Here is a 12,693-nt window from a genome sequence, read left to right on the forward strand (position 1 = left end):
GTGCCCCTTAGTCTAGGTGACGCCGTGCCCCTGGGTTCGGCCGAGACCAAACCAGAGGGAGTCGGACCTCCGTTACCACCATTTGTCCACCATCCAGAGCTGAGGGGTCAGTGCTGACATGTACACATAAGGAACTACTGGACATCGAAATTGGGTCTCAAAAGAACTGTTGGTCCAGGGGGAAGCTCGCTACAGATTGATTCATTTGCCTGTCAGCATAAATATTATTGTTCGTCTCACATTCAGTTCTTATTAGTATATATCTAGTGACATATGATCTCGTTCATCTAGAGGAAATGATGAACAACATAGACTGAGGAACAAGAACAGAACCAGAAGCAAGGAGGCATCGATCGGACTATCGGGCCTCAGAGGGAGGATAGGGGAGGGTAGGGGGAGGGTGGGGGGAGCGGGAGAGTTCAACCAAAGGACCTGTATGCATGCATATAAGCCTATCCAACGGTTAAGTTCAACAGGGGACTGGGGCATGCGTGGGGAGAGGGGTGGGATGGGAATGGGGGGATGAGGACAAATATGTGACACCTTAATCAATAAAGAAATTAAAAAATAAAAAAAAAAATAAAAATAAAAATAAAAAAAAAATAAAGGAAGAATTTAAAATACAGATATAACTTATAGAAAATTACCTGCACTCGTATCTCTACAAAGAAAATTAATGAGGGGGTCTATTAGTATTTGGCAGTATTTTAACTCAGAGCCTCTTGACTGCAATGAAAATTATTTATTATCATATTATTAAGCGAGTAATTGCTCCTCACTTCCTGAACTTTTCCCCAAATCTAAAATCAGAAAGAAAATCCAAGAAACACTAACATCTGTTTAATTTGTTGTTAGATTTTGGTACTGTTTCAGAAGAACATGGGAGTTCTAGCAGGTAATGTTTAAAATATTTTTTAAAAGTTTCATGCTCTACTTACAAGAAGTTTTCAAAGGTATCAGTATCTCATTTCTTTTCCATCATGGGAAATGTTTTCATTTGAGGTAGGCAGCAGCTTGTACTCATTACCCTTGAAAATGTGCCACATAGTTGGGGAATTCATTTTGCTGGGATTCCTGGCTATCCCAACAGCCGGGGATGAAATGTCCCTTACTGTCTGAAATCACAGACTGTTAAATGAGAGAGATAGCACCGTATTTGGAAACTAACTCTATTCACAGCAGCAGCAATGTTCATTATGCTCTGCCTGTAAAGTGGACATTTTGTGCTTCTGTCAGTCAACTTCATTTCCATGTTCATAGAGTGAGAATAGAAAGTATTCAGAAACTACTGACAGGACACAGCAGACAAGCAGTCTAGTCAAGTAGCATTTCAGCTCTGAGCTTGAAATAAATGCCACTTCCCTGATTCATAGCACTGACTGATGGGTTTCCTTTAAAACTCCTGCTGCACTTTTAATTCTAAATAGTTTTAGTGATTCTTATAAAATCAGAAAACCTTATGTCCCACATGTTTTTAAACAGAAAGGTAAATCGGCATACAAATTTGGAATGAGGTTTTGTGACATACTGATTTTTCAAAATAGCTCAAAGTTTTTCTTCAAACAAAAATAAAACACCGAACTAGAAAAACAGAAGCTGTGACAGGTCACTTTACAATTTCAAATAACAAAACTTTAGCTGGAAGTGTCTTTTATAAATATTAGTCTATATTAAATTGTAAATTTTCAATAATCAGGCTCCATTAAAAAGGCAAAATTTACCCTTGTCAGCTTAGTCAATTTGCAGCACTCTCTTTTAATAAATAGTTTTTAAGACATGGGCATAACCTAATTTTTAGAGACCTGTTAAATAATAACATATCATTTGGAAAATAATACGTGTAATTTAAATTCACACATTTCAGCATTTTATTTATTTAAAACAAATAGGCTGCTATTAAATATTGACTATTTTATTAACTGAGAGCATCTGGGAAAACACTTATGATTAGGTTAATTTATGTTATATTTTCCCCTCAACTTGTAAAAGATTAATCAACCATTTTATGGTCTAATTTAGGTGCCTAATTAAAAACAGAGTCCAACACATGCTACACCGTCTTGCTAATAAATCTTGACAGCTTTGTAACATGATGGTTCATATTTCAAATTGTTGCATATAAATGTAGAATTCTGATCTTCACCCAGGAGCCTGAAGTGAGTTACATACTTGGTTTAAGCACCAGGACTGAAAGTACAATTACTTCAAAAAGGATTATCCCCAATCAGATCTTATCTCAAATATCCCTTCATGAAGAGGAAAACAGTCTTTGCCACCAAGTTGTTAGAAATAGACTAGGAAAATAGGGGAGAAATTAGATTTCTCAGCATTTATTATTAAATTTAAAATGTAGGAAAACTTGCTACTTTCAGCTACTAGCTTTCAGGAGGGAGATTTTCTGAAGTTACTGGGTTTCAAAATCTAAGTCTAAAGAAATCTACTCCAAGTTTGGTTACAACTGTCTTCCAGTTAAATATAAGTTTTCTCTTGACTCGTGGCACTGTATTTCTTTTAAGTGAATAAATTCACTCCCAGAGTTTTAGAGCATCTCTTTTAACCCCATGTCCTCCACACCTCCCAGCCTTACAAGGGGGCAAATGGAAGAGAATAAATCTATTCTCCGCAGGGACCTGCGTTGTTTTCTCAGCCTTTACACTTGAGGGATATTTTTGTCATTTTAATGACTCCTTTGACTCTAACTGTCCAGTCCAGGCAGAGAAAAGAAACTGCCGTGGTGATGTAATTATCCTCACTCTAGTCATAAACCCACTTTGGCCAAGCAACGAGCCTGTTCTGAAGCTGATACTTTTTTAAAGTGAATGACGAAGTGAGCAATGCCCACTGAGGTCGCGGCGTACATTGGAAAACGCAAGCTCTTTTAAAGCCAACCCAGTTTTGAAAACATCATATATCACCACCATCATGTTTTTTGGTCACTTAAGCGAGGGAGCATGGCAGAGTGGCCTGGAGCAGGGCTGCCGAGGTTAGTATATTAGCTTGCCATTGACTAGCTGGGACAACTTGGGCAAGTTGCTTAACTTCTCTGTGCCTGTGTTTTTTCATCTATGAAAGCACCTACTTCATAGGGTTGTACTAAGGAATACATTTGCTAATTCTGTAACATTTGAAACAGTACCGGGCACATTGGGAAAACATTCAGGAATGTTACCTACCAGCATTATAAACACACACACACACACACACACACACACACACTTTTTTTTTTTTTACGTGGCCATATTATTAATGTCAGGTTATTTTGTGCAACCACAATGAAAAGAAGAGTCAAGATGGGGAATGAGTTTCTGCTCTGGAAAGTTTACGGCACATTTCTAGGTAAAAATTAATAATCACACTCTTTGGCTAACTCACTTCCCAACCGGCTATCATTAACATTTGTGAAAATCTACCAAACTTCCACCGAATCAAAGAGGCAAAGTCAGTATTCGGAGCCTAGGTGTGCAGGTGTGTGCTTTCTCCACCCCGGCATCTGGGAGGCTCAGCCCAGAGTTCTCCCCACACCACCGCCTGCCACAGAAGCTGGGGGCCTGGTGTGTGCTCACAGCACATGCCCAGTTTGAGGCCTGACTGAGGAAGAGAGCTGGAGAATAAGCTGGAAAAGCAAACCCACAAGAGCCTTATCCCAGACTAAGACATCCTCAGGTTCCGGGGCAGATGGGCCGCGGGGAAGGGCGCACTTGATTTTTAAGCAGGTAGGGCAGCGGCAGAAAGCTTCTGCTCCCCGGCTGGTGGCCAGGTCAGCTCCGCCTCGCTGTGACCATGGTCGCCTCGAACCCACAACCGTCAATCCCACAACAGTTCTGGCCGAGGGAAGGAACTGCAGTCAATTTCGGAGACTTCATGCAAATCCGCCCAGGCCCAGGCTGCCGGTCGGGCCACTAGAAGGACTGGGTACCAATCGATTAAACCCATTGAGGACTTGGCACAGAGAGAGCCAAGATCTGCTTCTCCAGCGAATTATGATGCCGACAGTCGGGTTCAACCATCCAGGCCCATAGTTTTATCATGCCTTCAAAATGCCTAAATGCTTTCAAAATGTTTTCCCCCTCTCCTATTTTCTAGCTGCGAGGACTCGTTTGAACCACGTGTCTGACTGCAACTCTCTCCGGTAAATTACTATTTGTGCTGCCTGCCTGCACGGACCGCGGGGAGATACCGGGACACGCACCTCTGGCGAGCACCAGGGCTTGCCCAGCCGGGAGGGCGAAGGGTGCTCCCTGGCACCGGGTTTTAGCACAAGCATCTGGGTCAGACGTCCCCTCCGGGGTCCTTACAGAAAATTAAAACGGCCGCTTTCAAAACAATTGTAAGTCTACACATTTGCCCAGACATCCCGAAAATTCTTCATTAAGTAAAATATGTTAATTAAAGCATTTAAAATAGTTCTTTTTTTCTTTTTCCTTAAAAATATCCGCTAGCCCCGCAGCCGGCGTGTGCTGGCGCAGCCCGGAGCGCCGAGCTGGAGGGGACCTGCGGCGCCCCCCGCGTGCTCCTCCCGCCGCGCGGTCCAGGGGTCGCAGCCGCGGGCCTTGGGCCTCCTGGACCGCACAGCCCGGCTCCTCCGTTTAGGGAGATGCTGGGGGGGCGGGGGGCTGAGGAACCTCCCGCCTCCGGCGTCCCGGCCCCAGCCCTCGCGGCCCCCACGCCCGGCGGCCTCGCTCACTACGCGGCCCCGGACACCCGTCCCGCCCCTACTCCCCGCTGCGCTCGGGTGTCCAGAGCCACTTCGTCCTTGACTCCGCGGTTTGGAGTCAATCAAAGGAACGGAGCAGGTGGAGGGCAGGAGCCTAAGAGGCCGCGTGAATCTTCCTGTGGGGATTTCCACAGGCTGCCAGGTGCTTTCAAAGCCGGTGACGTGGGCGATCCGGCTAGTTCCTGCCAGTCCTCCCGGCCCGGCCCGGCCCGGCCCGCGTGTCTGATCTCCGCACACTCCGGGCGCCTCCGGCCTCCGGCGGCTTTCAGCTGGAAGGGCACCAGTGATCCCTGCCGCCGGGCCGGGGTCGCACCGGGAGTGGAGGGGCGGTGGCAGAATAACAACAATAGGATCGATGACAATAGCGAACAGTCCGAGCGGCCCCACGTGCCAGCCAGCACCTGCCCGCCCCAGCGCACCCCGCCTCTCCGCTCCGCGGAAAAGCGCTCGCCCCCCCTGCACCGAGGGAGCACTGGGGCTCGGCCCGACTTAGCGACCGGCCAGAGCCAGACGGGCGTCCGGGCGTCCTTCTTAACAGCCGGGGTCCAGGACCGGGACGGTGGGGAGGGCGACTGCCAGGGCTGGCTAACCCTCGGGACTGGGGCAACTGCGGACAATGAAAACATCAAGGACAAAGGGGGGGGGGAGGGGACGAGGCTGGGGACAGCGGCTTTAATCTCCTGGGTCAGCCCCTTTTTATCTCTTCCCCAGGGGCCGAAAGGGGGTTGGGGGCCGGGAGTGAAGTTCGGTCGATTCTCCCGGTTGGTTTTCTGAGTCCCGAGCCTCTAGGAGGCTCCTAGGGCCTGGAGGGCTGCCCGGGAGAAGGCAGAGTCTCGCCGGTGACGGGAGGGGGAAGAGGTGGGGAGAGGATGGCTGGCGACGAAGTTTCCGAAGGAAGGCGGGAGTCTGGACCCTCGGCTCTCCCGCGTCTCACCGGAAGCTGGACCAACCCAACCGCTCACCCCAAAAACAGGCAGCGGCGGGAGGCGTTGGCGGAGGTCCTGGTTACCCGTCCCTTTGGAACCGGACCCACAACCGACTCAAGAACCGAGTTTTCGGAAACGCACATTTCTTATTCAACGGGCCCCCAATATTCTTCGCACCCCGACGTGTCCAGGGCCGGTGGAGACCAGCACCCAAGCCGGGAAGGCGGAAACCGGCGGCCGTGCCGGGGTCGCCCGGATGCCCAGCCAGCCGCGCGCCGCTCCCTCCGGCCGCTGCAGTGCGCGCCTTTGCCCGACAGGGACCAGCACCGCTCCACGATCCGCCGCCGCGCGCCGCGCGCCCGCCCGTCCGCCAGGCGGAGGCGCGGGCCGCCCGCCCAGCTCACCCTCCCAGCCCGAGCTGCCTCCGGAGAAGCGAGTTTGACCCTCTTCGGGTTCGGATTCCAGCAGGGAGGACTGTAACAAAAACGTGACCAGACTCCCCGCGGCCCGAGCGGGACGCCGTCACTCCCACCCACACCCCCAGAAGGGGAGCCCGAGCTGTGGAGAAGTTGGTCCGCGCGGAGGCCGCGGCCGGCGGGGCGCAGCGCGTCCGAGCCCCCGAATCCAACACCAGCAACACGGCATCGATTCCCGTGGGACGCGGCCGCCGTCAGAGGGGTGCGTGCTTCCCGGAGCGCCATCTCAGTCGCTGTACCCCTTCTTTGCGGAGAGCTCTCCTGATTATTTCTAGGGTGCCGTGGGCCACTGAGCTGCCAGAGCTGCTCGAGAAGTTTCTATGGGTTGTGGCAAGTACCCCCCTCCGCCCCCAAACACTCGGTACCGCGCTGGGGTGGGGTTCTCCCCGCGGCGGGCGAGCACCACGCATTCGTTCTCTGCCCCTCTCCGCCCCCGGGGGTTCGGGGGTTCGAGACTGTACCCCTGTCGCTTCCCCAGCACAAGCCACGTCTCCCTCCTCCCCCGTTCTGGGTAGCAGCTGGCGCCTCTGGCCCCGGCCCTGTCGGGAAACTCACCGGTACCAGGCGAGGCCCTTGTCGTAGCTGCGGTCGAAGAAGTGGGGCTCGGCGCCCACGGCGCGCACGTCGGGGTGCACGCGCAGGAACTCGAGCAGCGCCCGCGTGCCGCCCTTCTTCACGCCGATGATGATGGCCTGCGGCAGCTGCTTGCTGCCGGACCCGCTAAAGAAGCTGGAGATGGGGCTGGGGGAGTCCGGCGCCTCGGGACTCTGCTCCTCTTGGCTCGTGGCGCCCTCGGCCTTCTCCTGGGCCGCAGCCAACGGGGTGGCTGGTACTGTTTGGAACAGCAGCCTCGGGAAAGGCCGGTCGGGACCCGTGGCCAGGGCTGGCGGGTCGTGGACGGCGCGGGACCCCGAGCCCAGCAGCAGCAGCCCCGGCGCGGCGGCGCACGAGCCGGCGCACGAGTACAAGAACATGTAGAGCCAGATGCAAAGCATGGCGAAGAGCAGCGCGAGCTTCCTCCTCACCGGCGGCGGGGGCGCCTGCGGCTGGGGCAGAAGCCAGCTGGGGACATGGAGGCAGGATCGGCTGCCGCTCAGGCGCTGCCCCATGCGCTGCCCGCGGGCGCGGCGAGGGGCATGGCTCAGCACATGGCACTGGTCCCGCCGGAGCCGCGAGCGCGAAGAGGGTTCCTTGGCCCTCCGGACGCCCGGTGGGTGGGTTTATTGCACCCGTGCGCCCGGGGCCACCGCTGCTGCTCCCGCTGCTCTTCCCCAGGTGGCGGCAGCAGCTGTAGCGGCCGCGGCTTTTGACATGTTGCCCGGGAGGAGCCGCAACTGGATCGAAAGTCGGGTGGCGGCAACTGCCGGCCTGAGGACGGCTCTGACGGCGCGACGGCCCGCTCTGGGGCAGGAGAACGCTGCACTCCCGCGTCCTGGCCGCTCGGACGGTGCGTACGGCCGCTGCCCGGGGCTGCCTCCTCGCTGCCCAGCGAACTGCTCCCGAGAGCAGCCCCGGCACTTCCTCGCTGAGGCTGCGAAGGAGAACTGCGCAGGAAGAGTAGAGACCGAGGTGGGGTGGGCGGGCCCGGCCACCGGGAGTGACAGGCCGCTCCACCTACCAGAAACCAGCACCACCATGCAAATACGGCAGCTTTGCAGAGGCTTCAGCAGCCAACCAGCTCCCGGAAAGTGGGGGTGTGGAAAGGGTTTGGGGCGGAGGAAAGTTGTCGGGGGCTTCTATTGGCTGCAGCATCAGAAGGGCGGAGCCAGGGACTGGTGACAGGAGCCGAGGGAAGAAGGATGCCGGCAGAACCCAGCGCTGGAAGAGGACAGACCCCACCGAGTGGTGCACTTCGGCACCCGCGCGCATTTCCGCACTCGCTGTCCTGGCCCATCTGTCGGGACGCAAGTCCCATCCAGTTGTTTCGTGGGCGGGCTCCCGACGTGTGTGTGTGTGTGTGTGTGTGTGTGTGTGTGTGTTGCGCAGTAGGGAAGGGGTTGGAGAAGCGATAGTCAGGCGGGACATGAATGCAGACCTCAAACCATCCATGGGCTGGGGGTGTGGGGAGGGTAGGCGGTTTATGAAGTTCAAGTGGAAAGCATATTTGGAAATTGCTGTCAGATTTTTTTTTAAATATCTTTCTTTCTTATTCTTTGCCAGGAGTTGATCTCTCTAGGTCGGCCGGGTTAGCTGGGATCGGTACAAACTGCCCTCAGAAAAAAAAAATCTTCCCCAGTTGTCCAAACTTCTGGAGAAAGATGAGGGCGAAGGGGGAGGGGGACATTAACAGGGAGTTAAAGGCTGGTAAAAATGTTTCCTGGTGGGAAAGTGAGTGTGAAAGTCACGTGTAGAAAGTTTTGTCGGGATATGAGTTTGTTGGGACATTAAGTTGAAGAAAAGGTTCAATCCTCCCTTTTCCCTGAGTAAATAATAAAGCCCATTCACCTTCATTTAGAAGACGGTGTGGTTTGCTGACCTGTTACACTAATTATTAGGTGCTGTTGTTTTCTCACCAATTTATGTCAAACTTTAAAAACCGACCACTGAGTTGCATTTACTTAATATAGAGTCCACTGGAAGCCTCTCTCCCGGTCTCTTCCGGAAAAGTACCCTCGGGGCGGGGGCGGGGGCGGGGGCGCCGTGGCTGGCGGCGGGAAGCGCGGGCAGGGGTGCAGCGCCCCGCTGCATTCTCTCCCGGCGCTCGGAATGCGGAGGCTCAGGATGCTCAAGTCCATCCCTTGCTGTTCAGAAGGTTTAGATGCCTGCAACCTGGCCCGGCGGGTCGGCGGGCGTGCGGGCTGTTCCGGGACAGAGCGTTCCTTCCGATTCCCACCCAGCGGCAGCCCGGGTGGAGTGTCGCCCACGAGGCTAGGCGCCCAGAGCCGCCGCCCAGTGGCAGTTCACGGCCCGCGGCGGACACGGCGGAACCGACCTGAGCCCCGTCCCTCTGCCGCGCTGTCCGCGGCTGGCCTCGGCCGCCAGCCCGAACACTCTTGCTTTTTCCTTTTAGTAAATGTCTCCGAGTGCCCTAAGTCCCGAAGTCCTGCTCAGCCGGGAGCGCACTGAGAAAGCCGGGACGTAGGCCACGGGCGCCTCAGGCTCGCAAACGTGCCCTAACGCGGCGGCCACGACCCGGGGGGTTCCGATAACCCAGCGGTCAACCTACGGGACCGCCCCCGGGCTGTGCTCCGCGCCACCTTTTTGCAACAACTTTGAGCCCCAGATACTTTCCTACAAAACTGTTGAGGGAGAAATAATTCCGATAAAGGATTTTCCTCCGCCTTTTACATTCGCAGGGGGAATTTTTTCCAGCTTTTCTTTTCCCCGTCGCTGGGATGTTGTGTTTGTTCTTGGAAAGAAGTAATTTACCACCACCACCACCACCACCCTTTTTTGCGTGCGTGTGTGTGTGTGTGATGAGAATATGTTTCTGAGCATTAGCCCGACCCTTTATTTTGGAAATATGAGAGGGGAACGTTAGTGTCTCCAAAGAGTGTGTCTTCAAATCACGTTATTTCGGGGGGAATGAAGTTATCGTCTTCCGTCTTTAGGCGGCCCCGAGTGCTGACTTTTGTGGGTTTGGGGAGGAGGGCGGTAGTGGTTGCTGATTTGTGTTGTGTTCAGAAGGATCGTAGCTTCCATGTGTCTAACTTCAGGCCCGGATGGGTGTCAATCATGGTTTTAAAAAACATTTTGGTGATCCTAATAAAAATGGTCTCTGTCTGGAGGGTTAGCAAAGTCTAGTGTAACAGGGGGAGGGGGTGTAAGCAGTTACAAATGGAGGCCACCGGATCTATTTAGGATCCTTCTCTCCGGTGCAGGGAGGGAAGGAATGGAATCGGAGACGTGGGCGTCGGAAACCGCCCGGAGACCCGCAGCGCGCAGTCCCCCCGCCAGCGCGCACCAGGGCGGCGCGCGGGGCTCGGGGCGCCCAGGGGCTTCTGAGGACCTGGTCGGCGGTCGTCTGGGTCAGAGTGGCTCCCGGTGGAGTGCGAAGCGGCAGCGGAGCAGGGCCTGGGCCGCTACCCGACGCTTTGGCCCATCAGCCCCCTGGGCTGGTCCGCCCGCTGAGCTCTCCAGTCCCAGGTTGAGCCTCGAAATCCCCACGCGAGGCTGACGCTGCGGGCTCTGCCCTTGGCAAAAACCAGCAGTCCCATCGTCCCCTTCTTGCAGATGCGGAACCGGGGCCCAACCCTGGACGGAGCCGTGGCGAAGCTGAAGGTGGACCGTTTGAGTCTCTGCCCGGAACCTCAGCCCCGCGGCACTGCGTTCTCCCACGCGGGGCCGGCAGGAAAGCGCCGCCGCCCAAACCCGGGGCGAGTCTTCCCCGCTCAACTTAGTGAACATGTTTGCACGCGGGAAATCTAGAGAGGAGCCGATTCAGTTCCAGCACACCTGCAAGGCTCACGGCTGAGTTCGGTTGGATTGCTGGGGATTAGCTGATGGGGTTGCTCACCTGGGCCCGTGAGGGGCCCGCTCCCGCAGGCAGCCCTCTAGGACGGCCAGGGCTGCCCGGCGGGGCGTCCCCTTCCACGCTTCCCCCGGCGCCACTCTGACCCTAAGCCCTCCCCCCTCCCCCCAGACACACACACGTGAAAAATAGGAGACTTGAGCCAAAGAGCCCCCGCGATATCTAACGCCTGGAGTTTCGGATTCAGGGCTCCGGAGCGAGGCGCCCGCAGCTGCTCGCGTTCCCCGCCCGCTCCGCCTGGGGGACCCCAGCGTCCCTGGTCCGTGTCCCACCACTACTCCCTGCAACGGCCTCATTTCCTGGGGCTGCCGAGCCGGTGGCCTGGTGCCCCAGGTCCTGTCACCAGAACCGTACAACCTCCCCCACCCCAACCCTTCAGCCAGCCGGGCGGCCGGCCCCGGCTGCTAGCTGCCTGCGCCCTGGGGCCGCGGCTCCGCGCCCGCCCGCAAGGGGGCGCTCTGAGAGCTGCGGGGTGGCGGGAGCCGCCGATGGGGCCGACGCGGCCGGCCGTTCACCGCAACGCGCGGAGAAGGAGACTTGCCGGTCCGCTTGGGCTTCGGCGGCGCTCCCCACCCCCGCGCGTCCCAGAACCCCGAAGGCCGCCCAGGTCTCGGGATGTCTGGTGCAGCGAGGGAGCCCCTCCCTGCGCAGGGAGCTCCTGGCCAGAGCTGGGCGTGGGCCAGCCCGGAGGCTGCCACTCCCGGGCAACGCACGGCGGGCTTAGAAGTCCCCGTCAGGGTGGCTGGAGGTCTCCACCTGGAGGAAAGAAACGCTTCCCAGCGCTGCGCCCCAGCTGCGCCAGGGGGTGAGGACCGCCAGCCTCAGGCGCACCCCCAGCACGCCCCCCCCCCCCCCCGCGTGCATGCGTAGCACGTCACTGCAGGGAGCACCGCCATGCAGGAGGAGCCCTCTGCGAATCTCCGAGGACGGCCGATCGCTGTTCCTACAGATGACAGCGGTTTGATGCCCACATTGGTTTGTGACTTGTTTCCCGAGGCGTCAAGGTCCTGGGCTGATTCCAAATCCCTCCTCCACAGGGCACCCTGCTCTGGGCCAGAGGTTCCTTTGCCCCTGGGAAATGGCGGGGTGGGTGGAGGGGTGGGGGCTGAGATAGAAGAATGTATGCCCAGGCTCCCTCCTGGCTGAGGCCTTGCTGTGACCAGGCTCCTGGCTGAGGCCTTGCTGTGACCAGGTCCCCAGTGGCTGTCCCCTCACTCCTCAGGCCCGAGATGGTGAGGAGCTGCCTTGCCAGCGCCCAGGCGCCGTGATGTCCGTTCTCCTCCGCAGCAGCTGTGTGAGCAGCCCTGATGTCACACGCACTCCTCAGATCACCCAGCCCAGTGTGCCATCTTTCCTGCCAGGGCCGGGCATGGGCCCCACCAGGAGGCATTGCTTTTCCGCAGCTGGTTCCCACCACCCACCGGCTGCTTTTTGCTTTGTTTTATTCATTCTTCTTCTTTTTTTTTTTAAATTTAATATATTTTCATTGATTTTTGAGAGGAAGGAAGTGGGAGAGAGAACAGAAACACCATTGGTGAGAGAGAATCACCAACTGGAGATCAAGCCCACAATGAGGCAAGTGTCCCACCCTGGCCGCAGAAAGCCTCTGGGCAAGTGGGCATGGAGTGGCCAAGCCCCGCAGAGAGCCAAGAACTAATGGGAGTGGACCTAAGCCGTCAGGGCTCCCAGATTGGAGAGGGTGCAGGTCAGGCTGAGGGACCCACCCCCATGCATGAATTTTGTGCACCAGACATCTAGTAAAAATATATTTTAAAAAAATAAAATGCTGAAAGAGAAAATAATTCCATATTTAGCAAGACTGTCCTTCAAAAAGGAGGAAGAAATAAAAAACATTCCCAAATAACAAAAGCTGAGGTAGTTTGTTACTAGATTTGCCCTAAAAGAAATGCTCAAGGGAGTCTTTCAGATCAAAATGACAGAATGCTCCAGCCACATGAATGTGTATAAACAAATAAAGATCTTTAGTAAATGTAAATACATGAGCAAATATAAAAGCCAGTATTGTTATTTTTATTTTCTCCATGATTTAAAATACAAATACTTAAAGATAAACTGTGTTATTGGACCCACAATGTATAAAAACGT

General features: G+C 55.3%; 1 protein-coding gene across 1 annotated transcript in view; it reads right to left on the bottom strand.

Moving 5' to 3' along the window:
• Positions 1-7,701, bottom strand: part of LOC103300563 (heparan sulfate glucosamine 3-O-sulfotransferase 3B1) — a 44,500-nt gene extending 36,799 nt beyond the window's left edge. Inside the window, exon 1 of the mRNA XM_008157449.3 lies at positions 6,672-7,701. Within this exon, the coding sequence (XP_008155671.2) occupies positions 6,672-7,225 (554 nt within the window). The 5' untranslated portion in view covers positions 7,226-7,701. The remainder of the gene's footprint in view (positions 1-6,671) is intronic.
• Between the last annotated feature and the right edge of the window lie 4,992 nt (positions 7,702-12,693).

The sequence above is a fragment of the Eptesicus fuscus genome, chromosome 20 (genome assembly GCF_027574615.1).
Source record: "Eptesicus fuscus isolate TK198812 chromosome 20, DD_ASM_mEF_20220401, whole genome shotgun sequence".
In the NCBI taxonomy this organism is placed as follows: domain Eukaryota; kingdom Metazoa; phylum Chordata; class Mammalia; order Chiroptera; family Vespertilionidae; genus Eptesicus; species Eptesicus fuscus.